The sequence below is a fragment of the Seriola lalandi genome, unplaced genomic scaffold (genome assembly GCF_002814215.2).
Source record: "Seriola lalandi dorsalis isolate HSWRI2012SDOR001 ecotype SW California unplaced genomic scaffold, Sedor1 jcf7180002054666, whole genome shotgun sequence".
Lineage (NCBI taxonomy): Eukaryota > Metazoa > Chordata > Actinopteri > Carangiformes > Carangidae > Seriola > Seriola lalandi.
In genome coordinates this window covers 316,376-343,286 of record NW_019525219.1, presented here as the reverse complement: position 1 = coordinate 343,286, position 26,911 = coordinate 316,376, and the positions used below count along the sequence as shown (strand labels likewise).

Sequence of the window (26,911 nt, the reverse complement as noted above, 5' to 3'; positions counted from 1 at the left end):
CGCCTGTATTGTTTTTATGACACATTAAGTTGTGCGTCGTGCTCATGATACAAATTTGTTCATTTGCTCAAACACTAAGACTTTTCTGATCAAACTTTTCATCTCTCTTATTATCAGCAAAGATTAATGCAGAATAATTTCAGTGTGCTTCGCATTTTAATCTTTTTTGCGAGTTAAAATGAAAACATCATCATCGGCAGATAAAATCAGCTGCAGCGAATTAACATGATATCCATAGAGGCGGAAATAAAGCGTTTGGCTTTTATTTGGTTAATTTGCTCAGTGCCGGTGTCTGTCAGGGAAAGTGTCAGTGCTACCGACGCTAAGGCCACATTAAGGTCAGAGACAGATCGTCCCATCGTCACCCTGCAGAATTATCAATAGCCGATGTGATGTAAACAAGTGTGTCCAGCTCTTTCTCTGATTCCCTGAGTGATGACAGCGAGATAATAAATACATTTTATGGCCATTATAAAACAAAATTGTCATCACAAATAAAGCATGAATTATTTACATTTAATAATGAGAACATTCACGATAATCACTCTAAGCCATCAGGGGAAGGAGAAACAGCTGTTCAGTGACATTCAGCTGGTCGGAGTGTGTGTGTGTGTGTGTGTGTGTGTGTATCGATGTTGTCAGTTATATGTGGTTGTATATGTGAAACTATGGCATGGCAAACTAAATTTAATATTAATTTAATACTACAAATAATGATAATAATAATTACTTATAATAAAAAATACATTAATGGAATAACAAATATCACCTTGTCATTGCCAAAGGTGTGAGCTATCGGCGACGGCTCTGTCGATCACCCAGTTTTATAACCATCACTTTTGCTACGTTTGCATCCTTTAGCGAGATCCTAAAACAGAGACTTTTGGGAAACTCTGCTGCCCCCGTTTCAGTTTGAAAAGTCTGTTAGACTGTGCAGCTTTTACCAAATGCTAACATCAGCATGCTAACATGCTAACAATGACGATGCTAACAAGTAAAAGTAAGTATAGTCGCTGTTATATACTAATTAGCACCAAACATTTAGTGCTGGTATGTAGTAAGTGAGTAGGGGACAAAATTAAAATTTGAAATGTTGATGGCTCCAGATGAAAGTTAAATTAATTCGTAATTCTTCCTGAGGAGAACACGAATATGTTTCATGGCCATCCAACTAATAGTTGTTGAAATATTTTATTCAAATGTCAACGTTTGCATTCAGATGGAGGATGTTTCAGACACGCAGTATAACAAAAAAATAAAAACCACAAGGTTGAAATACTGATCAAAACAGAGCTTCCTCATGAGGGGGGAAAGACTGAGGGAAATGAGAGCGATTCATGATCAAGAGGAGCGCCGGGGATTCAAAGGCTCGGTTAATAATGAAATCTTTTGCTGCTTCACCATCAAAACCGACTGATAGTACGAGTTTCCACAGCTTCCTGTTCAAAATGAGGTTTTGTTGCCTCATCAGTCGCAGCCTCAGTGTTTTTCTCCTAAAGGTTAGAGAGAGAGGGGTTTTATGAGAGGATGTGCGGAGGAGAGAGAAAAATGTGTGAGAAAGAAGGAAATGTCAAACGAGAGAAAGCATCTGCAAAAGAATGCAGACTCCAGCTTTGTCGGCGTCATGTGAGAGACTGTGCGAGCTGACAGGTCTGTAAAGGTTTTGTCACCTTTTCAAAAGCCATTAATACCCTCTGTAACCAGGTTTACTCCGTCCTCACATACATATTATGTCCCATTTTTCCATTAAAATGGCAAAGAAGAAGCCTGTCATCACGCCTGTCAAGCTTCCCATTCTCACATGGCACATATGCAGTTTGAGACGATAACTGCGGCAGATAAACCACCAAAAGTCTTTGAAAATGTACTTGATTTTATACAGAAGAGAACAGATAATCAAAGGCAGCTATTTAATCGAGCTATGTGTCAGTTTTGCTATCGCTACATAGCCAGTGTTAGCATTATCAGCTGTCACCAGTCTCGCCAAGAGCTGCTTCAGCCATCATTGTGTTTACATTACAAGAGGTCACGACCTGCTTCTCCCCTGAGCAGTGTCACTTCCTCATGGCAGAGTGGACGTTACGGTGACTCGGTATCGGAAAAATGACAATGCAGTCAGACCGGGCTGGAGCTAGCTGGTTAGCATGCTAACTTCTGCAGAATAAAATAATCAAGAGGGTTGCTTTCCGCTGCCTGAGACAGCTCCTGGTGAATAAAAGAGTGAAGTTTGATGCTAAACTCGTAAAGTTTCTTCTAGATGCTAATGCTAGATGCTAACGTTAGCTATGTTTCCAAAAGTCACAAATAGCTCCTTTAAGCTAACGTAGCTTTGTTAGTTCTTCTGACCTTTTAATGTTTCCAGCTGACTTGTTTTAAAACTCTAAGGTTTTTAACTCCTTGATAGCCATATAAACGATATTGTGCTAAAAGAGTGAAGCTAACAGGTCCCAAGTCTTTTTAAAGAAGACATAGAAATAAAGACACAGCACTGGCTGCTTAGCTTACACAAGAGAAAAGGCCTTTTTAAGACGAGGACTAAACGGTGTGTTTGGTAAATGTAATACTGCTTCGGGTGATGTTAGCTGGCGTTGCTGCAGTTTAAAATGTAGCTGTGCTAAACTGTGATAGCATCCAGAAAACCGCCTTCAAATCCTGTTGGAACATACAGTGGGTGTCCTGGTTTTACTGTAACCTGAAAGCTCATAAACTAATTTAGCTGGTTCTAGTTTTAGAAATCTCTTTATTTAATGAGTATCTGTGTCACTACACCCCCACCTCGACATGTGGAGAATGCAAAGCTTGACAGACCTGCTGTGCGTAGTAATCACTGAGCTGTGATTTGACAATCACCGGGGTTTAACGGACGGTCAATTGGAAATAAAAAGTATGTATTTCTGCATTAATGCCCTTCCGCTAACATCTGCTGTATTCTACGCTGATAATCCTTTTAACTGGATTAGTCAGGCTGAATAAAAGAGCTGTCAATGAATCAATTACACTGGAGGAAAAACACACATGCACGATGGGAGCACAGGAAAATAAAATCTGTTTATCTGTATCAGGGCGAGCGAAGCTGCTGGAAACAGGAACGTGCTCCCAGGTAACAAGGACGTTGAAAGACCAAACGCACGACAGATTAATGACTAAATGCTGCGTGTGCGTGGCCGCTGCTTCATCACAACCTGTGAGCCCGATCGGGCCGGATCTGAAACAGAGAGAGGGTCTAATTAGCTTTTGTAGGGAATCATTGGAGTGTGCTCTCTCCTTGCCCTGATTCACTGTGAGTGGGAACTGCACCGGCGCCTTCCCCTGTGTAATCACTGGTCTCAGTTTGCTCCGCCGTCTCTCTTCCCTCCCGTCCTCCACCTCTCTCCTCGTCTCTCCCTGGATGATTTGGCTCTAATTAAGACGGCGCGCCGCCGAGAGGGAGATGGAGGGGGTGTTGACCCTGCTCGCCGCTTCGGCGTTAGAGGTTTAACAGTAAAGGAGGAGAAGGAAGCCGAGGTGTAAAAGTACGGGGGATAAAAACAAACGAAGCACCAGGGCTGCGTGATTATCGTCAGAATCAGGATTTTATCCGCTCAGATTTGAGATAATGATTTTCTCCCTTTTAGATACACCTTTGTTTTTAAATGAAAAACATGTTTATCACAAACCCGTCTTCTTTCAGACTGTTAGAGGACACACTAGTTTATTTTGAATAGCTAAAATGCCGCTGCAGGGGACACTAGATTTAAGAAGACATTAAATTAAGTTAAAAACTAACAGGTGTTAAACCCTTAAGAGATTCATAATTGAAATTTTGATGTTTATGAAGGATGAAATAACTATGTGGAGTGTGAAAGAGCTTTCTTAAAGTGATGAACGTACAGAATTATCACCTGACTGCAGCTTTTTACCACCTGCAGCTCATTGTTTTGAGCAGCCAGACAGTTTTGAACAGAGCGACACATTTAGCAGCTGAATAGCCAGAAGTTTCCCTCAGGAGCCGGAGGAGACCAAAAACAGAGCTAAAAGAGAGGAAATATTAAACTTACACTCAGCAGGTGGACACAAACGCCACAACACATGAAGTTCAACACGTCACCTTCGCAGCATGAGTTGAAGAAGGAATTCATATCGTTTATCTTGTGAAGGCGAAGAGGGAGAGAGCATTTGTTCCTCCTCACCATCACTGTGTTTGTGTATTTCTGACACTTTCTTATTGTTTTTAAAAGCTTTTTTCTTTTACTTTATTTGTTGACGCACCTTGGAGGGAAAAATGATGTGCACTATATTCAAGCGGTGAATCTCCTCGCTAATACAACCATGACAGAAATGTCATCACATAAAAATGAGGCATGAACCGGGATTGGGAGCTCAATAATAACCCGAGTGTTTATTGCTAATAAGCACAGGGTGTCATTTTATATTACAGCTGCAAAATAGTCTGCAGATTAATTATTTCAGTAAATATTTCAATCAAAAATGTTCCGGTTTCAGCCTCTGAAATATGAAGATTTCCTGCTTTTCTTTATTTTCTATCATCGTACACTGAATATCTTTTGAAACAGGGTTTGATTTGTAGTTTAATTTATATCAACCTATATTCCTCTAATTTTTCTCCTCTGTCTCCACTGTGAACCGGTCTATCAGTCTTACCCCCCCCCCCACTCCTCTTTTCCCAGCAGGTACTCCTACTCCCTTGTGGTCAGAGGTCACATAGGCAATCAAACGATCACAAGCACATGCACGCACACACACACACACAGCAGCAGCCGGTTGAGTGACAGCCTAATTACCCAGTGTAAGAGAAGCAGACCCCTCTGCTGTACTGCAGTTAACAGGATCAGAAGGCCACTTGTCCTCCTCTTCTCCCCGCGTCCCCTTTATGCATATTTTTCTCGTATGTGCCGCAGTGCGAGTGTGTTTATGTGTTTGTGTGTGTGTGTGTGTGTGTGTGTGTGTGTGTGTGTGTGTGTGTGTGTGTGTGTGACAGAGAAAATGCTTTCTTTAATTTAGGGCTCTCGGTTTCGGAGTAATTCAGTGTGTACGCCAAGGTTAAATGTCTGTACCGACGTCCCGCTCAGGTTATCCACACAGACTTGCGGCGTGATAAAATGCGCTTGGAGCAAAACAACACTCGCGGTGTGTTTGTATTTTCAAGATGGAAATCGCGTTGACTACAAGCCGATGGAGAGCCACGGCTGGAAGCGGAGGACGGTGTGTTTGAACAGCTGCGGTGAAGTGAAGGTCTGAGTTCTTTAAGAGGAGATAAAGAGAGAACGATGCGTCAGCTGGCCCTTTACATCGACCTCCACACATCACATTTCAAAGGGAGACTGAAAACCTCTCTTACACTTGTGACTTACACTCAAACACAGACACGTTGTGTACTTTCGTCCTCTGTGCTTGACCGAAATAGAGAATGACCCCACAGTGAGTTTCTTTTCCAAAGTAAGTCACGCTCATTCATTAAATAGCATCCACAGCGAAGACACAGCAACATTATTGTGTATCCAGCCGCACAGTAGCTGTAAACGTCACGCTGCTTCTAGCTCTTATTTAGTCTCCACCAACTCCTGAAAAAAGGATCTGCTTCTGTTGGAGCTAAACAGACAGATATTTTTCCCAGCATCACTTTGTTTGTGTCTGGAAACCTTGTTGTCTGAATCATACAGTAAAACCCCGGCTAACACTCGCTAACATCTGGCTTTTGTTGGCAGTGGAAAAGGGCACGATCTGCGTTCACTCCCGGGTCGAATGAATCTTCTGTAGACGCTGGTATTTATCATCTCAGAGCACAAACACTGTCCAGCGTGGTGCTGTTAAACCAGAAGCACCGCAGCTACTCTGCGCTCAGGGATGAAAGAGTGAAGCGGCAGAACTGGAATAACTTTTAAAAAACACAATCAGCAACCGAAGCGTCTCAACGGGAGGCTCAGACACTGACATGAGTCTGTACAGCTCACTCTCTCTCCCCTGTGTGTGTGTGTGTGTGTGTGTGTGTGTGTGTGTGTGTGTGTGTGTGTATGCTCTGTAACTGCATGTGATGACATTGCTCCGTTGCTGTTGTGTGTGTCCTCTCAGGCAAACTCTGCAGGGTGTGTAAAAGGAGTCAAACACCTTTTTTTAGCAGGTTTACACACGTTTTCAAAACCTCCTCATACCTGCTGATTTTGGTGTAACGTGTGCAGGTCATAAAACCAAAACAGTTAGCTAAAAGGGGCTAGAAATGGGGATAAATAGCCAACCTGACTCTGTCTATCAGCACCTTTAAAGCTCATTAAGAAGTTAAATCTCTACAAAAACCTCATGTGTAAAAATGACAAGTTGCTGTTTTACTGGAACTTATCTGCTGGACTGGAGTTTATTTCAGTGTATTTCATCAGGGGATCAAAACAGTAATAAACAAATTAATGATCTGTTATTTTTAGATCAATAAAAAAATCAACCTAATAAACCAAATTTTCTAATGATATTATAACCAGTATTTTCCTCGGGGGGGGGGGCAGAGGGTGTAAAGCTTTGTTGGAATTACACCCTGACAACTGTTTCATGTGCGAACACTGGTAACATTACTGTAAAGCGCTGCCGCTCTGCCCCGTCGTGTCCGGTGAACGCTGAATACAGTTAATGGCCCGTGTTGTTCAACTAATGCAGGCGGAGCTCAGCTTTACGCTGCGGCGCTGCTGTGGTCTGGTTACCGCAGACAGACGGCAACGCCTGATCTGTTGGCTCCAGATAAATCCTGTGGTCCCTCAACATACGATGGCTTGGGGGGTGGTGGTGGGGGGGCTCAGGGATGACCCTGCATATGGTACACACACTTTAGATGCACTGACATCAATACAGACCAAGGAAAGCACATGCAGAAGAGACGCACCCTCATCTCTGTCCTTGATTAGTGAAACTCGAGGCCTTGAACGCACCTCGGCCTCTGCAGTGTTTCCAGTCGTCTGAGTTAAACACACACCGCGATACACAGACTTGTGAAGCTATTAGCCCCGGCTCTGCACGTCTGTGTGAGAGAGAGCCCACAGCTGGTCGTGTAACATCTTTATTGGTCCCACTGGAAACACTGGTTATGGCCACTCCAACTCAATTATTGCATCTTAGCTAGTGTCCCAGTGAGACAATGATAAATATTCATGCAGATTAACCGGGGAACAGTTGGTGTGTGTGTGTGTGTGTGTGTGTGTGTGTGTGTGTGTGTATGTGTGTGTGTGTGTGTGTGTCCTTGTTCTACTCTACTTGTGGGGTCCAGCAGTTTGAGACTTGGTTTAAGGTTCAGGTGAGAGACACATGACTTAATGTAAACAAACAGCAAAAATACAAAGACCTCTCCTCAAACTGATGAACAGGATCATATTTTAAAAAAAATAGCTACTAGAAAACACATTATTTACTTTTTTCCTCTCTCATTAATCATCTCTGGACCCCTGAGCTTCACCTCGTGACCCTTTGGAGGGGCCCGACCTCTAGGTTGGGAACCACTGGACCAAACTATCAAACTGTATATAGAGCAGTTAAAGCAGCTCCACCTGGAGCAGCTACAACAGTAAAATGCTGCTGGAGCTTTGATGCATCAGTGTTAACGATCTAATGATGTCAGATATACAAGTACTCGGTCACAGGGGATGTTTTCCTGTTTAACGAGTACTTTTACTCTCGATACTTTAAGTACAGTTTTCTGATAATACAAAACATTTTTACGTTCTTCTGTTGGTGTTTTCGCTCGAGCGAAGCGTGTTAAAGTGTGTCGTCCGCCGCTCAGTGCCTCTCTGCACACGTGGTCGCGCTGAATCATTTGCCTCCCGGTCTTTATCACCCACGCTTCACCGTTTCCTCCTGCGTATCCACTCAGTTCGACAGGTTCAAATGAGGTTTTTTTATTTTAACGAACGGCCTGAGCGCCTGTTTGGTTCTGATTTGTGTTGGATGATGTGTTTCCAGTTTTCTGTGAGGATGCTTGCTCAGCAGCATTATGTCTGCGCCACAGTGCTTTACAGGCCGACGGGTCTATTAGAAGAACCTGTTTGAATCACGTTGCCCCGCGAGATGAAGGGTGGGGGGGGGGGGGGGCTGTTAATTCCCAGACTGTGAGTAAGTGTGCACGCTGCTGTAGAGGGTCTGCTGGTTTGGATTCACTGGGTTTGATCAAACTTTACGCTGATAATAAAGCACGTTAAATTCTACAAAGAGGCATCCTCACAATACAGATTGCTGTTTTTAATGACTCCCTCAGACCCTCTCGGGCTCTTAAATAATGATCTCACCCTCCGAGGTTTACAGCAAACAGCTCACCGCTCACACAGCGTGTCGTTATATCACCAACTGTGGGGTAAGTGGGGCATCGACTTGGCAGAATGAAGCCTCCGTTTCTCAGCAGCCTCTCCGACCCCCCGACGTTCAACGCAGGCGATCGTCCCTCCGCTGGTAGATCTTTAAAGGAAAAGTCCAGTTCTTTACAGTTTTTTTTTTTGTAGTTTTGGAAACTGAACTTTATAAAAAAAAATAATGTTTGCTTATATGCTAATAGGCTGATGCTAAAGCTAACAGGTCCCAGGCTGGAAGTCTTAATTAATGATGCGTGTAGAAAACATGGAAATAAACAAACAGCGTTGTTCTCACAGAGTAGATGTAGTTAGATCTGGTATTATATTACAGTTATGTAAATCTTACTCATTCATACATTAACCTGTTTACATGTTATTATAGAAGAAAAACACATGCAACACTGAAGTTAGATTTGTGCTTTACTGTCCCAGTATTCAAACTCTTTACAATAGAAAAGAATAAGTTAACATTGTTAACTTTAATGATAGAGTTAACAATGTTTTGGCTAATGTTGGCTGGAGTGTAAATAATTAATTTTATTATTGACTTTATGTGTATGTTGAATAGTTTATTAGAGGTGGACTGTTTATATTTGCTATTATTCTGGTTTTAAGTGCTAGAATTATATAATATATAATAATAAACTTAATTTATATTGTGCTTTTTTCAACAAAGTTACAAAGTGCTTCACAGAAAGAAAAAAGGGGAATTAGAAAAACAAACGCATCATAAAACAGACGTTAAGTTACATGAAAATACTGATTGTATCATGGGAGAATAAAACACAACAACATACCAAACATTCATAAAAGCTTTCCAGTAAAAGATTGTTTTAAGATATGTTTTATCAACACTAAAGATGAGTCCTGTCTGATCTCAGGTGGATATATTTCTCATCTGCAAACCAAGCTTTTTACTTTGTAATTCAACATCAAGTCTGTAAAGGACCAGACTGAGATGTAACCTGATAACAGTCTCCGTCAAAACGAACAGACATTGTTGAAACAGCCACAACATGGAGCTTAATAATAGACCTGTTGTGATTGGACAAATGAACGAACCGCTGTGACTGTGATGTGTGAGCACACGGACGTCTCTGACATCTCAGTTTGTGCACCAGAGTAATTATGATCGGGCTAAACTTTTGACTTGTGTGTAACTTGCCTAATTGTGTTTCATGCCCTCGCCTTGTCTTTTAAGCAGTGTTGTGATTTTCCCAGATCGTACACCAATTAAATCAGGAAGGTTCTAAAACCGACAGAAACGACGGCCAAGACTAAAATAAGACCCCGGATATAATGAATTGGACGATCCCTGCGAATCAGTCGTGAACGATTCCAACCAGATCTGGCTCCTAAAGGAAGAAATGTGTGACGCTTCGCTCTGAACACACTGATATTCATTTGGCGATTATTATGATTCTGGAGACGGTTCGCTGTTTATTGTTTGCTGTGTTTGTTGGCTCCAGTCTGCCAGGTGTGTCAGGGAGCTCCTCTCCCTCCTCCTCCTCTAATAAATAACCAGAGGCCACGTCTCCGTCTTCCACGTCCTCTAGACCGCGCGAAGACGGCGTCGCCGCAATCAACCCGCCGAAATAATAATAAGGTTCAATCCACTTTGTCTCCGGGTGAAACGGGAGTGAAGGTTTCATCCGTGCGTTTTGAGGCAGATTCTCTGATTTGCTAAGACATCAATCTCCATCACGTCTGGTTTGTGTGATCCACTCTCTCTATCTCTCTCTCTCTCTCTCTCTCTCTCTCTGTCTCCCTCTCTCTCTCTCCCGCCACTTGTGTTGCCATCTGTTCTCGATTAATGTGAGTTACGAGCAGTAATTGAAGCATCTGTTCATCCGGTGTGCATCCTTTGCTCTGACACACCAACGTATACACCTCTCTCTCTCTCTCTCTCTCTCTCTCTCTCTCTGTGCCAGTATGTCTCTCTCTCAAACGCCGGACATTCATGTTCCTCAGAGGATGAATCCTAATGTCTTGGTCGTCCTCTGACTTCACCTCTCACTTCCACATCTGAGAAATACTCCGTGTGGACTTTCATGGCTGACGTGATACGTCAGTGACGCTTTGAGGGAACTTCTTCAAATTTGGCACAAACGTTCAGGGGGAAGGATGGATGGAGGAGGATGAACTGATTAGAATTTGGTGGTCAAAGGTCAAAGTTCAAGGTCACAGTGACCTTGAGAAAAACATATATGCTAATTATGACACAGTTGAACTCGGTAAGGATAAAGTGATGACATTTTATATCCAAAAGGTCAAAGGTCAAACTTCACCGTGACATCATAATGTTAAAAAAAAAATCACCTTTGATTATCATTCAGCGCTGTAACACAGGAAGGAGATTGCGACCATGTTTCCTGTAACGTGGCCGGTTGGCGGCGGCGTAAAACCACGAGGCGGCGACTCTAGTTCCTCCTACTGGACAGTGTTTTTTTGTTTTTTTACAGCTGTTTCTCTGAAAACATCTGCCTGCTGCGGCTGTAAACAACGCTCGGCTGAGAATGAAGCAGAAGCTGCAGATTCAGTGGATGATTCTCTGCAGGTTCATCACGATGACTGATGCCTTTTCCACCGTCACATTGTTTACACATTGTCAACTCACAAATCGCTGTTAGAAAAATATAAATATATATATATATATATTTATATAAATATATAAATTACAGTGGCTTCATTTCTCCACAGGCCGAGTCCCCAGAACTCCCAGGGCTCCTACTCATGTTGTTAGAGAGAATAAATACACACAAATACTGTAGGTACAATCACACACAAACACACTCACACACACACACACACAGGCAGGATTAGTCTGGGCCCTTTTATTGATCGCTTCACGTTACCTGACACACACCTGTCAGGTAACGTTGACGAGAGCTCGCCTGGGAATCGCAGTTAAAATACCTGCAAACCAGACGAGCCAGACGCGACACCCGGCGGTCGGCGAGGAGACGCTTTAATCTGAGAAGATTTCTCTGAGATGCTCCAGAACGCCGCTGAGAGTCACGCAGAGGAAGGAAAACAAGAGACAGAGTGTGTGTGTGTGTGTGTGTGTGTGTGTGTGTGTGTGTGTGTGTGTGTGTGTGTGTGTCTGGACCGTACCTCCTGTATGTGCTTAGCAGGGCAGCGTAGCCAGACTGAGCTAATAGGCAGGATGTGTGTGAGCGGGAGGCTGGAGGTGGTGGTGGAGGCAGACTCTTCCTGCTGTCACTTTCTGTCTGGCTCTGGCATGTTTACAGCCCTGACACACACACACACACACACACACACACTTACCTGCACACATCTATACACACACACAGGACTCAGCCTCACCTATTGTGCTGTACGTTCACACACACACACACGGTCGTGCAGCGATAATAGCTGCTGTTCTATGATTATAACTCTTCCTGCTCTGGTATCATCGTCCTCATCAGACTGAAATTATCCTCCAATCAAGGTAAGAGCAGATTGTTGTCGAGAGCGGGACACGCGCGCTGAAATGAGAAACGCTGCAGCAGCCAAATCAGTGTGACGGTGACAGATTTGAGCGGCCGTGCTAAGTAGAGGTAGGCGGACAGGTGGGGCGTCCATATGTCGCCCCAGCTACCAGCCCAGCTCCTCGTCCCAGTCCAGGCCTGCTGCTCTCCCCTCCAGTCTGGATGAGGGTCAGAGGGCAGGCTGCTGTCTCTCTCTCCTCAGCATGGACACTTGGCATCAGCCTCCAGAGCTAAAACAGAATCGCCGTCACATATTTCAGCCCATAAAGTGTCAAAATTAGTGATAAATCCAGTTTATCCCCCCCATGATGCTAAAGGATAAGCAGTGTGGCTAATGAATGAATGAATGAATGAATGAATGAACATCACAAGACGGATTTCACCACATGCTTGTTTCCTTCTCACAGAGACGATTTTAAACATATTTTCTTTTTAACTCGCCTGAACCTGACATTTTCTGCATTGATTCACTGTCTTGCCTCTCAGTGTTTGTAGAAACAGATTTGAAGATCGTATTGATTGTTGTTGAGGCTCTTTGTGGCCTCGCTCTCTGCTGTGTTGATGAGAAGTAGTTTGAAACCAGAGAGGACGGAGCGTGTGCAGTCACAACACACTTTCAGAGTTGATCCTGTTTACGTTACTGAAATCCTCCCTGTGCTTTTTATCATATGAGCCACTTCGTTAGATCCATTTTATAATTAGCTGATTTTAATGTGCAGCCTTGCTTGAAGCTCTTTGCACTCTGGGTTGTGAAATTGCTCCGTAAATAAAGATTATTATATGTTATATTATCATCGTAGCGTTGACTGATTCCAGGCTTCTTCTTTCTGTTTTTGTGACGTGTGTTTTAAGGGTTCTGGCTCCAGCTGTAATTACAGACCATTTATCCCACTTTGTGTTAATCAACAGTGAAGTGACACCGCGCCCCGTCCACATTCTGCAGCAACAACCAACACGCCGGCGACTACAGGCTTAATGCATTAGATTAGCCGTGACCCCGCCGCTCCCGCCGTTTTCAATGAAGCTGTCTGAGGACGAGGGCAGGACAAAGACGGTGTGGGTGCACAAAGTGGCAGGCGGGACAGGAGCTGCCATGTAATCTAATTCCTCTCCTCTTTGTCTTCATCCATTCACTGTCACGACAGATTATTCTTAACGGGGGGGGGGGGGGGGGGGGGGGGGAGTGATGAATGAGAAAGAAAAAGGGGAGAAATGAAGGGGAAGAGAGAGAGAGACAAGACAATTAGGTTACAGTCTGGTCGGCAGTGTGTGTGTGTGTGTGTGTGTGTGTGTGTGTGGGTCTTCTGCTCGATCCTCTTCATGAATTTGATGTCATGATTCATTGTCTTTAATCTTGCTGTGACATGCACGAGGGGTCCTAATGAAGTGTGCACTGTGTGTGTGTGCGTGTGTGTGTGCGTGTGTGTGTGTGAACACATGCTGTATAAGTGCTCTGCAGGTGTGACTCACACTCGAGTACAATGGCCTTCTAATGTTTTCAGTTGTGTGGCTTTCACCTCCTCCAGTTTGTTGTTAACCAATAACAGATGCTTGTGAATCCGGGGGAAATGTCGAACCTCCAGCAGCTCATGTCCCGTTCTTCCTCTCCCCGCAGGCCTACTTTCGTCAGGGGGTTGCGCTGCAGTACCTGGGTCGACATGCCGACGCCCTGGCAGCGTTCGCCTCCGGCCTCGCCCAGGACCCCAAGAGTCTCCAGCTGCTTGTCGGCATGGTGGAGGCTGCCATGAAATCGCCGCTCAGAGGTGAGCACACCTGTCCGACAACCCCACACCCCGCACGGCAAACACGAGGCAGATTAATACAGACGGAGACAGTCACACAAATGAACGACCTCAGCAACAAACCAGAAGTTTGTGTTTGAGAGTAGAAGGGGAGGAAAACTGTCAAGTTACCACTTTGCTTTTGTTGTTTTATTCAGTAACCCTCCTCTGGGACTCGGCTGTGAAAAAGTAGAAATATTCGTCTGATGATTCAGACCTCACACAGAAATGAATGCACGTGTGATGTGAGAAGGAGGGAGATGAGAGGAGAGAGACACAGAAAGAAAAGGGAGATGTAGAAAATGAATAAAACAAGCAAGTCAGATGAAACAGGAAGAGAAACGCATAAAAGCTGAAACTGAAAATAATGTGCGTGTGACGGAGCGTGAGGGAGATCTCCCTTCAGTCGTCATCAGCGTCTTGATTTCTTAATTAAAGGTCTCACGTCCACCTCCGCCTGAATCCTGAGACCAGCTCAGCCCACTGCCAGCGTGGCGCCAAAACTCACATCTACCGCTGAGTAGAAAGAGTCGTGCTGGTGTCTGACACACTGACAGAGAGTTTGGACATGGATCATCCGTAAGTTCCCAGGGACAGGTCGCTATAAACCAGGTGGAGAGTCTGGGCCGCTCTCTGTCCTCAGGCTCAACACACGGGTTTGGAGATGAGGTCTGAAAAAACACACACATGGAAAACATAGCATCAAATCACACCAGAAGTTCAATATTACAATATTTTTATAATAGGAATCAAACGACAAAGTGAAGACAAGGTGACAGTGTTCAGGAGTCTCTGGTAGTGAATTAGTGTGTAGTAGTGTAGTGATCAGCTGAAATGTTGTGGTTCACTGTCAGAGCGTCACTGACCGAGCGACTGAGCGAGGTACAGATATTTAAAGATTATTACTGCTGTGTTACAGGAGCCGTGTTCATCAGCATGAATTAGCTTCTCGGTGAGTTCGCGATGAAATATTAAAAGGTAGATTCTGGTGTGTAATCGATCCGTCTGCCCCACAGTTCACGGTGCGCTCTTCATGCGCAGGTCTCCACAGCGCGGAGATGAGGGGAGAGAGCACATACAATCGAGAATGGTTTCCAGGCTGGAGTTGGCACGGGATTATGTTTTTGCCCTTCAGCTGTATCAGAATGAGAGCGGGGCGTCTCGGGAATAGCCTTCCACTTGGCAAGCCGCAGCAAATGTCCGTGCACGTGGAATTTTGCATCTGCTCTCACACTGGAGAGCAAAATCTGGCCCAGTATTCGCAGCGTTTCCCTTTGAGGCAGAGAGAGCGCGTTGATCCAGAAGTGAAGACGAGCCGTGGCTGACCAGACGAGCTGCTTCTTCTAAAGCGTTTTTACAAACAGCAGAGAAAAGGAATCAGTGTCGAGTTTAAACCAGTACTTCAGCTCAGGTATCGGTGGCAGCAGCTACGACCTACAGCGTGTAACACAGTGCAACCTGCCTGAACCAGAGCAGGTCTGATGCTCTGAGCGCCATGTGATTCAGATCAGTGTGACACGTGCAAAACTTTCCAGGTGCAAATGAGACCGGTTGCAGGTTCATCTCATTTTGCATAAAGTGCAAGTTAATTATGAGCTGAAGTCGGGCTGTTTTGACACGTGTTGCACAAAAGAAACAGGAGAAGGAGAGTCGTGCTGCTGAACTGGGAATATTGGGCCTGGAACGTCGCGCCGGAGGAAAGATGGATGTGAGGGGAATGTTTGTTCGACGGTCTGTTGTTGTCAAGTCAACGAAACATCAGTGTGGCAGATTCTTGGTAAAAATCTTCGTCTCTCTCCTTGAAACAGGAACTGCAGCTCCGCTTTTCCCAGACATTACATTTCAGACAGTTTCCTCTGCTGCTGTGATAAATCAGGTGTGGCAGCTATTGTGTGTGTGTGTGTGTGTGTTTGGTTTGCTAAACAGCGGCCACTGTGGCCAAAGCTAATGGCACATTATAAGTTGTAGCGTCACAGTGACACAAGCGTAGAAAAACAAGATTAACTAACACAGCCACATCTTTTTAAAGTTAGGCTGCAGCAGCAAAAAGAACTCAGAGTGTGTTGAACTGAGCGAGGCTGCGTTTTATTGCTCATTAATTCAACTCATGTGTAAAAGTGACTTATTTCTTCCTTCAAAAGTTACAGAGCGACTTTAAAATATGTCTTGCATGAGCCCTAACTCAGAAGTTTCAGCTGTGTCACTTTTCTTCCACTTTAAATGCCAAAGCCTCAGTGCTGCAAATCCCCCCCAAAAATATCCCCCATAGTGTGTTGGAGAGCTGGAGGCCGTCCCGTGTAAAAGAGCAGCTGGAGTCTTTCCACCTTCACTTTCCTCCTCAGTTATCGCAGCGTACAGAACTTGCATTCAGATTTGCTCCCACTTTAACTAAAGCTGAATCTGTGGGAACACCGGACTTGATTCAAGGTCCCATATTATATAAAGTGAAGTGAAGTTTCCATGTGTAGTGTGATTATAGATCAGCTCTAGCTTCTATATTAATACTGTGAAAGTATCAACGCCTCAGTCCACAGAGAAATGCACACAGCCTGTATTCAGAAACTGAGCCTTAAAACCAGCCGTCAGGACTTCTGGAACTTTGTGATGTCACAACAAAGCAGTCACCAAGCCCCGCCCACCTGGACCCACCATCCAAACCTTGCAGGATTTGGTTTCTCTGAGTGTTTTACCTGAAATCTGCTTTATTTTTATTGGATCGCTCAGAAAACAGTCAGCCAATCAGAAGAGAGGCTCAGAGCCTCCTCTCTTCTGATTGGCTCACAGACCTGTTGTTACTAGAGCTCCAGAGAGAAGCCTGAGAGAGGAGATGTAAAACTACACTGAGATGGTTTTTGGTTCTTTAAAACCACAAATATATCTTCTTCTGGATCAACACTTCAAAATCAAACACTGGAGAAATGTAAGATACGGGAGCTTTAATGTGGAGATGCGGCTCAGTGACTCCAGCCTGGAGACACTGGGTGTGCACGGTGTAAAACCTGACAGGCTGTAAGTCAGCATGATGCTACAGTAGCACAGCAGAGGGCAGCGAGGCAGTAAGGGACCGTTTAACTTCAGACTCGTGGTCCTTCTGTCACACAGACAGCGTGGTGCTCACCGCCATGAAAAACAACCTCCAGTATCTCTGCCAGTGTTTTTCTCGTAGATCGGTTTTGACTGTAATTATTACATAAATCAGTGACTTATGATTTGTGAGCGATGAATTTATGTTGCAAGCAATTCACAAAAGCATCTGCAGCAGAGCTGGTGGTTTTGTATGAGCACTTGGATGCTGTCGTTAAATTAGCTCCCTGTTGGAGACGGTTGTGGTCGGCGGCGGTCTCCTCTCTCGTGCAACTAAAACAAATGTGGTGAATTGGTTGTTGAGAATGAATGTTTTTCAAAATGTCCAATAAAATCAGAATATGAAGATAACAGTGGCGGACATGCACGAAGCAGTCAGTAAATTGCTTAAACAGCAGACAGACAGAAAAACACGAGCCGCGTATTTGTACATGTCTTGAGTGTTTGGCTTTAAACTCACTATTCAACACAGATTCCACTTCGGCCTGAATCGGAAAACGTAGCTGCAGAGAAGGTGAAATCCAGCGGTCAGAGCTCTGTACCCCCCCCCACCACCCCCCCAGGACCTCACATTAGCACTAATTCTCCCTCCAATCACCCAGAAATGATTTACCGATGGTGCAACAACAGCATGCTCCGTCTCCATACCAACAGGTTTCCCTGGGAGCAGCATTGTAAGTTATTATACGGTTTTAGATCAGGATCACGGCTGCAGTTGTTTTCCATTATGTCGAGTTAAGCAATAATGCCTGGCATGAAAACTGGAAAAATCCAACTTCAATCGTTTGTTCTGACAAATCCAAATGAATATGTGTTGAGACACGTTAAGAATATATTATGCAGTTTGTCTGAATTTTCCCTCCCTCGCCATTTCTACCGCTGTGTCTTGCAATACATCAACAAGCTTGGGAACACAGCTGCTATTTCACAATGTATAGCTCCTATAGCTCTAATATTGATGCTAGAAAGAGTCTCAAAGTTTAGCTTCACCATTAATCTCAGGCTGCATCCTCACGACTACGCTTTACTTTGAAAACGCATCTGTTTTGCTAAGTTTACTCTCCGCACCGCTGCACAGTTTCCAGCCCCTAAAACAGACGTTTGGAAACGCTGTTTGAGTCTGACGTAGACACCGACTGTCGCTCTCTGATTGGGTCTCATCAGCCTCGATGACAGTGGCGAAAGCAACGTGAGTGACATGTGTTACCGACCTCGTCGCCTTCTCTAGCAGCTGTTGTTCTGTTAACTTCTTCATTTAAACGCCACAGCCGTTTTTTTGCAACTGGAGCGACGTTCTCTTCGTGTTGTTCCTTCTATTAGAGGATCCGTCCTTCAGTCTGTGGAAGACGATCACTTCCACCGGAGGTAGCTGCACAGATTACAGCAGATTAAATCTCATGTGAGACCTTTGACCTGCTGGGGGCGCTAGAGGAAAAGTCAGGGGATCACTAAAGTCAGCAGGATTTCTCTTCAGGGGACCATGAATGTCTGGACAAAATTTGATACCAGTCCATCCCATAGTTGTTGAGATATTTACGAACCTCCGCTGTTGGTCAGGACCTTTATATGTTCACTGACATAAACTTCAGTTTCAGTCAGCGGGGGCCTGTTTTATTCTTCTTCTGTGGTTTCAGGCCTCTCTGTGTCTCTCCGGTTTCCTCGCTGATAATTTGCTGTCTGCTCAAATAAATCAAGTACGTGAGAATATATGTTTCCCCGGCCTGTGAGACACACTGCAACGATACAAACCTGGCGCCCCACCTCAGTCCACGAGCTCAGTTTAATGTCTCCGGGCGGCGTTCGGTTGCTTTTCACACTCTCGCGTCGCGGCTCTTCTCTGGGAGTTTCACAACAGCGTGTCTCGGTCCTTTTCCCTCCGCAGCTCCACGTACAAACTGAGCAGTTCCACTGGGATCTGAGTTTAACTGTGACCTCTGTTAAAATGAATCATAAAAACACTCACTCATCAACATTTTTTCATGATGTGTCGTGATGAAATCATTTCACTCCCTCCAACAAAACCGTGCAGTAAATATTCTCAAAAAGAATATTATTTGAATATTAAACAAAATCCTTTGTGTGTGTAACATGTGTGTGTGTTATTGTGAGTGACAGAGGCATTAACACACACACAGTCCATTTCTACACCGTTACACACGTCAGACGAAAGGTGGATGTGAGTTTGTGACAACGTTCAGACGAACTATTTAAACAGGAAATGCCTAAATTCAGTAAATGTATCTACATTAATACAGTGGCGCTGCTGTTTCCAGTGTAATTACAGACTGATGCTGATTTTACAGCAGCTGTAATGTTGACTTTTGTTTGTATTTTCATTGATTTCTTTGTGATCGTACGTCCAACACAACGATCCATTTATAGAGAAGATCGACGTAAAGTAAACAAAACATTTACTCCTAACGCACAGACACATTTACATAAAAATATAAATGACCATAAAAATAAAACATGCAACTAAAAATGTTGAAAATGCAAATATAATGTTTCTTCTTTAAGGAAAAGTTTTGAATTTTAGTAAAATTTTATTTGCTTTCATGCTGAGAGTGAAATGAGAAGATCGATGTCAGTTAAACATGAAGCTAATTAGTTAGCAGCTGGTTTCACCCTCATGTTTCAAAACACAATATATTCAGATGTTTAATAACAAAATAAAAGTATTACCTGAATCAGTAAGTTTTATTCAGCCCCAACAAAGAAAGTGAAAGAAAAGGCCGATGTCAGACGACAAACACCAGACGTCAGAGGAGAAAAACATTCCTAATTCAAAGTAAATGATTCGGATCTGCCCCAAAATTTAATGGGTTCTTTCCTGACCCGTGATTCATCCCTCCGATAAGTTCGGTGCCAGTCGGCTCAGTGCTTCTCGTATAATCCAGCTGACGAACAAACAGACGCAGGTGAGAACATAACCTCCCTGAGGAAACATCTTGAGTCACTGAATACTGTTTGTGTCGTTCTGCCTCCCAATAAAAACGATGATTGATTCCCATTCCTGACGTCGCCTGTAAGCATGTCTCTGTGTGTGTGTGTGTGTGTGTGTGTGTGTGTGTGTGTGTGTGTGTGTGTGTGTGTGTGTTTCACCTCCTCAGACTCCCTTGAGCCGACCTACCAGCAGCTGCAGAAGATGAAGCTGGACAAGAGCCCGTTCGTGGTCGTGTCCGTCATCGGTCAGGAGCTGCTGACCCACGGTTTCCACGGAGCCTCCGTCGTGGTGCTGGAGGCGGGGCTGAAGATCGGCACGTGCTCTCTGAAGCTGCGTGGATCCGTGTTCTCGGCCCTGAGCTCCGCCTACTGGTCTCTAGGCAACGCTGAGAAGAGTATGGCCTACATGCAGCAGGACCTGGAGGTGACCAAGACTTTAGGTACGGCAGGGGAGGGAGCAGCGGAGTGAAGGAGTGACGGGTGAAGAAATGAAGCAGCCGTAGTGAACATCTCGCCGTGTTCCTCTCCTCCACAGGTGACCAGTCAGGTGAATGCCGCGCCCACGGGAACCTCGGCTCTGCCCTCTTCTCCAAAGGCAGCTACAGAGAGGCGCTGGCCAACCACAGAAACCAGCTGGTTCTGGCCATGAAGCTGAAGGACAGAGAGGTACGTCTGCATGCTGATTATTCATGTAAATAATACATGTGTACAGATGTGCACTCAGTCTGGGTTCAAGTACAAAGCCCTCCACCTGCTCAGGCTCCTGGTTTCATTGTGTTTTTCTTCTGAAGTTACAGAGTTAGAGAGAACAGCCTGATGTCGGTGCAGCGTGTGCCAGGGCTGAACGATACGGGGGGAAAAAATCATTGAGATTATTTTGACAGATATTCTGATTGTGATATGAGTCACGATTTTAGAGGGAAAGCTCTTTTTTACATTTGGTTTTTACTGGAGAAATATAAAGAGGATTTTTCCTGGGGTAGACTTGTAGCAGATTTCAGGTAAAAACACTCAGAGAAACCAAATCCTATAAAGGGTTGGATGGTGGGTCCAGGTGGGCGGGGCTTGGTGACTGCTTTGTTGTGACATCACAAAGTTCCAGAAGTCCTGACGGCTGGTTTTAAGGCTCAGTTTCTGAATACAGGCTCTGTGCATTTCTCTGTGGACTGAGGCTTTGATACTTTCACAGTATTAATATAGAAGCTAGAGCTGATCTATAATCACACTACACATGGACACAGACCTTTACACTGGAGGAGCTTTAAGTGAAGAAACTGAATCTGCTGAGACTTTACAGCAGCATGAACACGCTACATCCTGGGTCTTCTTTGTTTATGAAACTTGTCTGATAACTAGACATCACAACCCAAACAACTGCAGCAACCAAACCTCAGATTGGCTCCTCCGCTCGCTCTCTCTCTCTCTCTCTCTCTCTCTCTGTCTCTCTCTCTCTCTCTCTCTCTCTCTCTCTCTCTCTTCCTCCGCGGCAGTTTCTCTTTTCTCCTCGGGCCTCAGCTAAACTTTCCTCTGAAACAGTTTGGACAGTTGTGAGCACCGTAGTTAATTAGATGCTGTTACAGATTAGACTTTGGCCCCTTTATGTCTCAAAACACAGAGTCGAGCTGTCAGGTTGTTTGTGTGTGTTTACCTTCGGTTAACTGCTTCCATATGCGTGTGAGTGTTTTCATTTGTGTACGTGTGTGTGTGTGTGTGTGTGTGTGTGTGTGTGTGTGTGTGTGTGTGTGTGTGTGTGCTGCTTTCTTAACTCTGCCAACTTGTGATGCAGTGTGAATATACAACATCGTGTCATGGCACATCCAATTATGTCTCACTGGGTTTAATATTTGATTTAATCTCTCGACTCTGGCACATATGAAATCTATTTGCGCGGAGTTTCAGTTTGTTCACACTGTGTCTGTCTGCGACTTCTGCGGACCAGGACGCGGGTCTGTTGTCGGGTCAGTCTGGACCGTGTGTTTGGGCCTCGTGCGCTCAGTGGAACTGGTTTGAGACGCACTTTGTCAAATCTCACAGAATGAACATGTGACTCTAGGTCTCATTAGTATTTATAAACAGTATATAAACATCATTACATGGTTTATAACACACAGATATACTCACATTTTATGTGTTTATTCATCTACAGTCTTTGTCAACAATGTGTTACAGCTGTTACTCTGTTGTAATATCATTATGTAAATGATGGGGCCCAAACTGTACCACGATCCCATTTACGTGATATTTATATCGGCTCATTACATGTTTAATATCATGATATTAAAAGCTAAATCCGTCCTTCCGTCCCTTTCTCATGAACATGATATCTCAGTAACGGCATGAGGGAACTTTTTCAAAATGTGCACAAACGTTCACTCAGACTCGAGGATGAACCGATTAGAATTTGGTGGCCAAAGGTCAAAGGTTAAAGGTCACCGTGACCTCACTAAACACGTTTTGGGCCGTGACGCAAGAATTCGCAAACTAATTGTGACGCAGTTTAACACAAACGTCTAACAGGATAAGATAGTGAAGTGTTGGCATTTTATATCCAAAAGGTCAAAGGTCAACTTCACTGTGACGTCGTAATGTTCATCAAGATTTGATTCAGTTTTTAATGCAGTTTCACATTTACATTATCTACATTCTGTGGTAACATTTTTAAACCTATTGAAGCTGCGAGAAAATAAGAAAATAATATCAAAATCGATGATCTACGAAACACATAATATCATATCATAATACAGCTCAGTGTTTTCCTGTGAGAGTAGAAGGAGTTCAGATAAGAAATCCCCACCGCGGCCCCTCGGTACAAACAGTGTACGATCGTATCTGCGTCTCCTCCTGCTGATAAAGTCTTACATGAATAAAATGAACTTAAACTGCAGCTTGACGTTTTCTCTTCACCTCTCCTTTAGATAATAATCCTATTATATTCTCAGTATCTAATGTGTCCGAACAGCTGGGCTGATTATTTCTCCTCCCAGTTGTAAACTCAATAAGATGCATTTTAATTAATACACAGTTTTATTATTATCTGTGCTATGGCCACTGTACTGTTCTTGTAGCCTCCCCTGGACCCTCACACACACACACACACACACACACACACACACAGAGAGTCACTTGATAGCATGTGATTGCATCCTGGATCTAGAGAGGCCGATTGAACAGCTGTCAGAAAGACAGATGAGGGTTTGAGCAGGTTTGTTTTAATGAAAGCAGTGAAACAGGAACACAGTGCGTCTGGATGAGTTCTTGTCAATGGGTCTCTATGTTCGTGTGTGTGTGTGTGTGTGTGTGTGTGTGTGTGTGTGTTGTCACTCAGTTAAAGCGTCTAACCAGCTCCCTGTTCTGTCACGTTCATTTTGCGTGCACACAGAGTAGTTTCATCACAGAAGCTCGGGGTCGAACCCAGACAGACGGGGCGGTGTCTCTACCTGAGCTGTTTCTCGTGTGCTGGGAGCTGTAAAGACAGTCGAGTGTGTGTGTGTGTGTGTGTGTGTGTGTGTGTGTGTGTGTGCTGTTGACAAACGATTATTGAACTTCTCCTCCACAGGTGCACAGCCGAAGGCGACTCGAACACAGCCATCAACAGAAATCCATATCTCCCGCCGTGTGTTTGCTTTGCCGCGGTACATGTGTTTGTTTGTGGCGTGTGCGAGCGTTTCCCAGACAGCATGCCTCCAAACAAAGACGACCGCCCGCAGAGAGCTGATATTTACCCGACAGGGGCGAACGCAAAGAGAGGCAGTACCTTTACTATATAATCCAGTCCAGGACAACTACCTGCTAAAAAGTGTTTTATATGACTGTAAACTGATTGTCTCTGTTGGTCAGACCAAACGAGAGTCTCTGACTGTAATCCCCAGATTCAGGGATGTACTCATTAGTTGCTCCATTTTTAATTGTTCATTATCAGTTATTGTGCCAGTTATTTTGTTGATCAGTCATTCTGGCTGTAAAATGTCAGAATATATTGAAATAAAATCCCAGTTACAGCGTTGGATAATGACCAGAGGTGTTTCTGCGGAACATTATGATGTCACAGTGAAGTTGACCTTTGACCTTTTTGGATATAAAATGTCATCCCTTCATCATATTATCCTGTTACACGTTATAATTAACATATGAATTCTTGAGTTATGTACGGAAATGTGTTTTGTGAGGTCTCAGTAACCTTGACCTTTGACCTTTGACCGCCAAATTCTAATCAGTTCATCCTTGAGTCAAAATTAATGTCAAATGTAATTAATGCCAAAATTTGTTCCCTCAGGCGTCACTGAGATATCGTGTTCGCGAGAATGAGACGTTCCAGAAGAAACAATCAATCGATTATCAAATTAGTCTCTGATTGATTTTCTGTTGATCGACTAATCAATGAATCGTTTTTCAGAGAATTTAGAGGAATAGTTCAGTTGAGAAAACTAATTCCATTTTCATGTCTGTTTGTTTAATATAAGGTTAGCCTAGCTTGCCTTAGCTTAGCTTAGCTTAGCTTAGCATAGCATAAAGACTGGAAACAGGGGGAAACAGCTAGCCTCGTTTTGTCCAAAGGGAACAGAATCCACATTAACTGAAAGTACAAACGTATGAGCATCACTTAAAGTACCAAAAGGAAAAGGACTCATTATACAGAGTGGTCCACTTCAGAATAATTTATATTATATTATTGGATTATACTTTAATTATTCATGTTTTAATGTTGCAGCTGGGACAGATACTTACTGCTGCTCAGTGCCTTTGAATCCTCTCTCTCTCTCTCTCTCTCTCTCTCTCTCTCTGTCCTTGTGTTCCTCCTCACCTCTGCATCACATCTGTATCTGCACCGACACAGACTTCAGCTCTCTCAGAGTCGGACCAACATTAAGCAAGTTAACTCAGGTCTGTGGTTTCCTCCTGACACAGCAGGAGAACTCATTTCTTCCTTTATCCCAAAGCGAAGGTGAAAAACACACTTTTCTCCTTTATTTTTTTTCTGGGTGATTGAGCGTCGCTTCTCCCAGACCTCCTGCACCTCTCCTGACCGGTTTATCAAGCGCAGCAGCTCACAGAGGAAAGCTGTGCCACCTCTAATCTCTCTCTGCCTCTATTCATCTCTCTGCTTCTATTCTCATGCATTAGATCTGGAGATTTACCTTTTCCTTCCTGCACCTTTTCATTCTCAAGGTTTCAGCCACACCTCCACAACAGTGTGATGTCAGCTGGATAATATTGTGCTTTGATTTCCTTCCAGTGCAGATTGACAAGGGTCTTTTTCACATATGCATATATATGTATATATATATATATATATATATATATGAAGACAGACATAAACAATACACACACAGTGTCTACTGGCTGAGAGTCCCAGACACAACATGATTGGATTTTCTGTGTGTTTTCTCGTGGAGGGGAAACATTGTGTCCTTGAGGGAAATCAAACACTTGTCTGGCCGGTTGACTGTACACACACACAGAGGCCTCGCCGTCATTTATTAAACCTCCCTCTCCTGCCCAGAAGTCCGCCGCGGAGATGTGTCAACTGGACTTTATGTGTTTACACTCATCACTTTGCTGGGAATTGGGATTACAGTGGCTGTGCGCCGTCTTAAAGCCCGATCACACACGGACAGAAATGAAAAAGTCCAGCGCGTCCTGATGTTAATCACAAGTGGTAAATTCCACTAAAGGTCAGCCGGGCTGTTTCCAGTGACCGTTATTAGCTCTCATTAAGCCTCTGGTTTAAAGGATCATGATGTTTCCTGTCCAGAGGCTGCGTTGTTCTTCACTAAGGCTGCAACTATCGATTATTTACGTTATAGATTCATCTGCAGAAAAGTTTCTTGATTATTTTGTCTACAAAATGTCAGAAAATAAGAGGAAATGCCCGTGAGAGTTTCACACAGCCCAAAGAAATGGATTCAAGCAGTTTGTTTTATTCAAACAGCAGCACCCCAAAACCAAAAGATAAGCAGTTTATTTATGTAAATTATTCGGGTAAATTGAGATAGAAACGCAGTAAATCTTCACCACTGAGAAACCGACACCAGAGAGAGTGGAAAAATGACAAAGAATGAAAAAACCATCAGAATAGCTGATTATTTTTCTGTCAATAAACTAATCAATAAATCGACTAACTGTTGCAGCTCGAGGCTCCATGTAGTGCAGCAAAGTGTGTGTTCATGACAGAATCTCAGTGCAAATGTTCAGATCTTCTCCAGTAAAAACATCCTGGACCACGTGCTACGCTGAACACGGATGTAAACAGCAGGATTCAGACGATTCAACAATCAGCTTCACAGACGTTTCGTGAGGATGGAAATGCATTCAGTTCATCAGTTCATGTAAAGCATGTTTGTACGTTAAATACTGGTTGTAATCATAACTTTTGTTTGTTTGCAAGAAAAAAGCTCCACCGGGATTTGAAAGGCTGAGGACGTTTTATTAAGTGTCATTCATTTGCACATAAAATAAGAATCAAAAGAAATTCGTGTGACTTTAACCTCATTGAAACATCCGACCTGTGTGGAGCGACGATGAGGAGGCTGGAGCCTTCATCACACGAACACGATACAAACAGAGACGTCCGTCATGTTTTCCACACGCTGCATGTCGCGTGTGGCGCTCCTCTATAATAGATCAGAGTCAGTCATACTTATTCATGTCCAATTTATTTTCAAAAGAAAATGATTTAATTTTAAAGTTTTTCTTTTCATTATTATTGTTGTTATTATCGTCTTTGTTTGTCGAGGTCTGAAAATTAAAGGCTGACTCTTATGTTTCAGTTTAACAACACGCTGAATCCAAGAAAGAGAGAGAGAGAGAGAGAGAGAGAGAGAGTGCATTGTGGGATATAAATGAGTGAAGAACATGCTGATCACCGCTCTTTAATAATTCACACCTCCTTCTCCTCTTCTCTCTCCCGTTCTTTAAACTTGCAAACATTTCATTATCGTCCCCGGCTTATTCTTTTTTTCTCTCCGTCCCCTCGCTGTTTGCTTTGAAAGGTCAAATTCATATTTTAACTTTAGAGTTTGAGTGTGTGTGTGTGTGTGTGTGTTTGTGTGTTTGTGTGTGACTGCTGTTTGGGTTGAGACAGGCTCTGGCTCAGTCGTCACTGTGATTGCATCAAGCAGATCGTTCTTGCAGTGAGAGTCTGAAGCTCAGGACGGGCTGTATTGATGATGACATCACACCGCGCTCGCAGATACAGTCAGCTGTGTTCTGCAGATTAGAGTCATTATCACCGGGGGCCATGTTTTCCTGCAGAGGAAACCGCAGTGTGTATGCAGACTGTCGGGGGGGGGGG

At 43.9% G+C, this 26,911-nt stretch overlaps 1 protein-coding gene across 1 annotated transcript in view; it reads left to right on the top strand.

Annotated features, from left to right (window-relative positions):
- ttc28 (tetratricopeptide repeat domain 28) overlaps window positions 1-26,911 on the top strand; it is a 108,401-nt gene that overhangs the window by 45,849 nt on the left and 35,641 nt on the right. Inside the window, exons 3-5 of the mRNA XM_023421195.2 lie at window positions 13,428-13,575; window positions 19,788-20,060; window positions 20,156-20,286. Coding sequence (XP_023276963.1) covers window positions 13,428-13,575; window positions 19,788-20,060; window positions 20,156-20,286 — 552 coding nt within the window. The remainder of the gene's footprint in view (window positions 1-13,427; window positions 13,576-19,787; window positions 20,061-20,155; window positions 20,287-26,911) is intronic.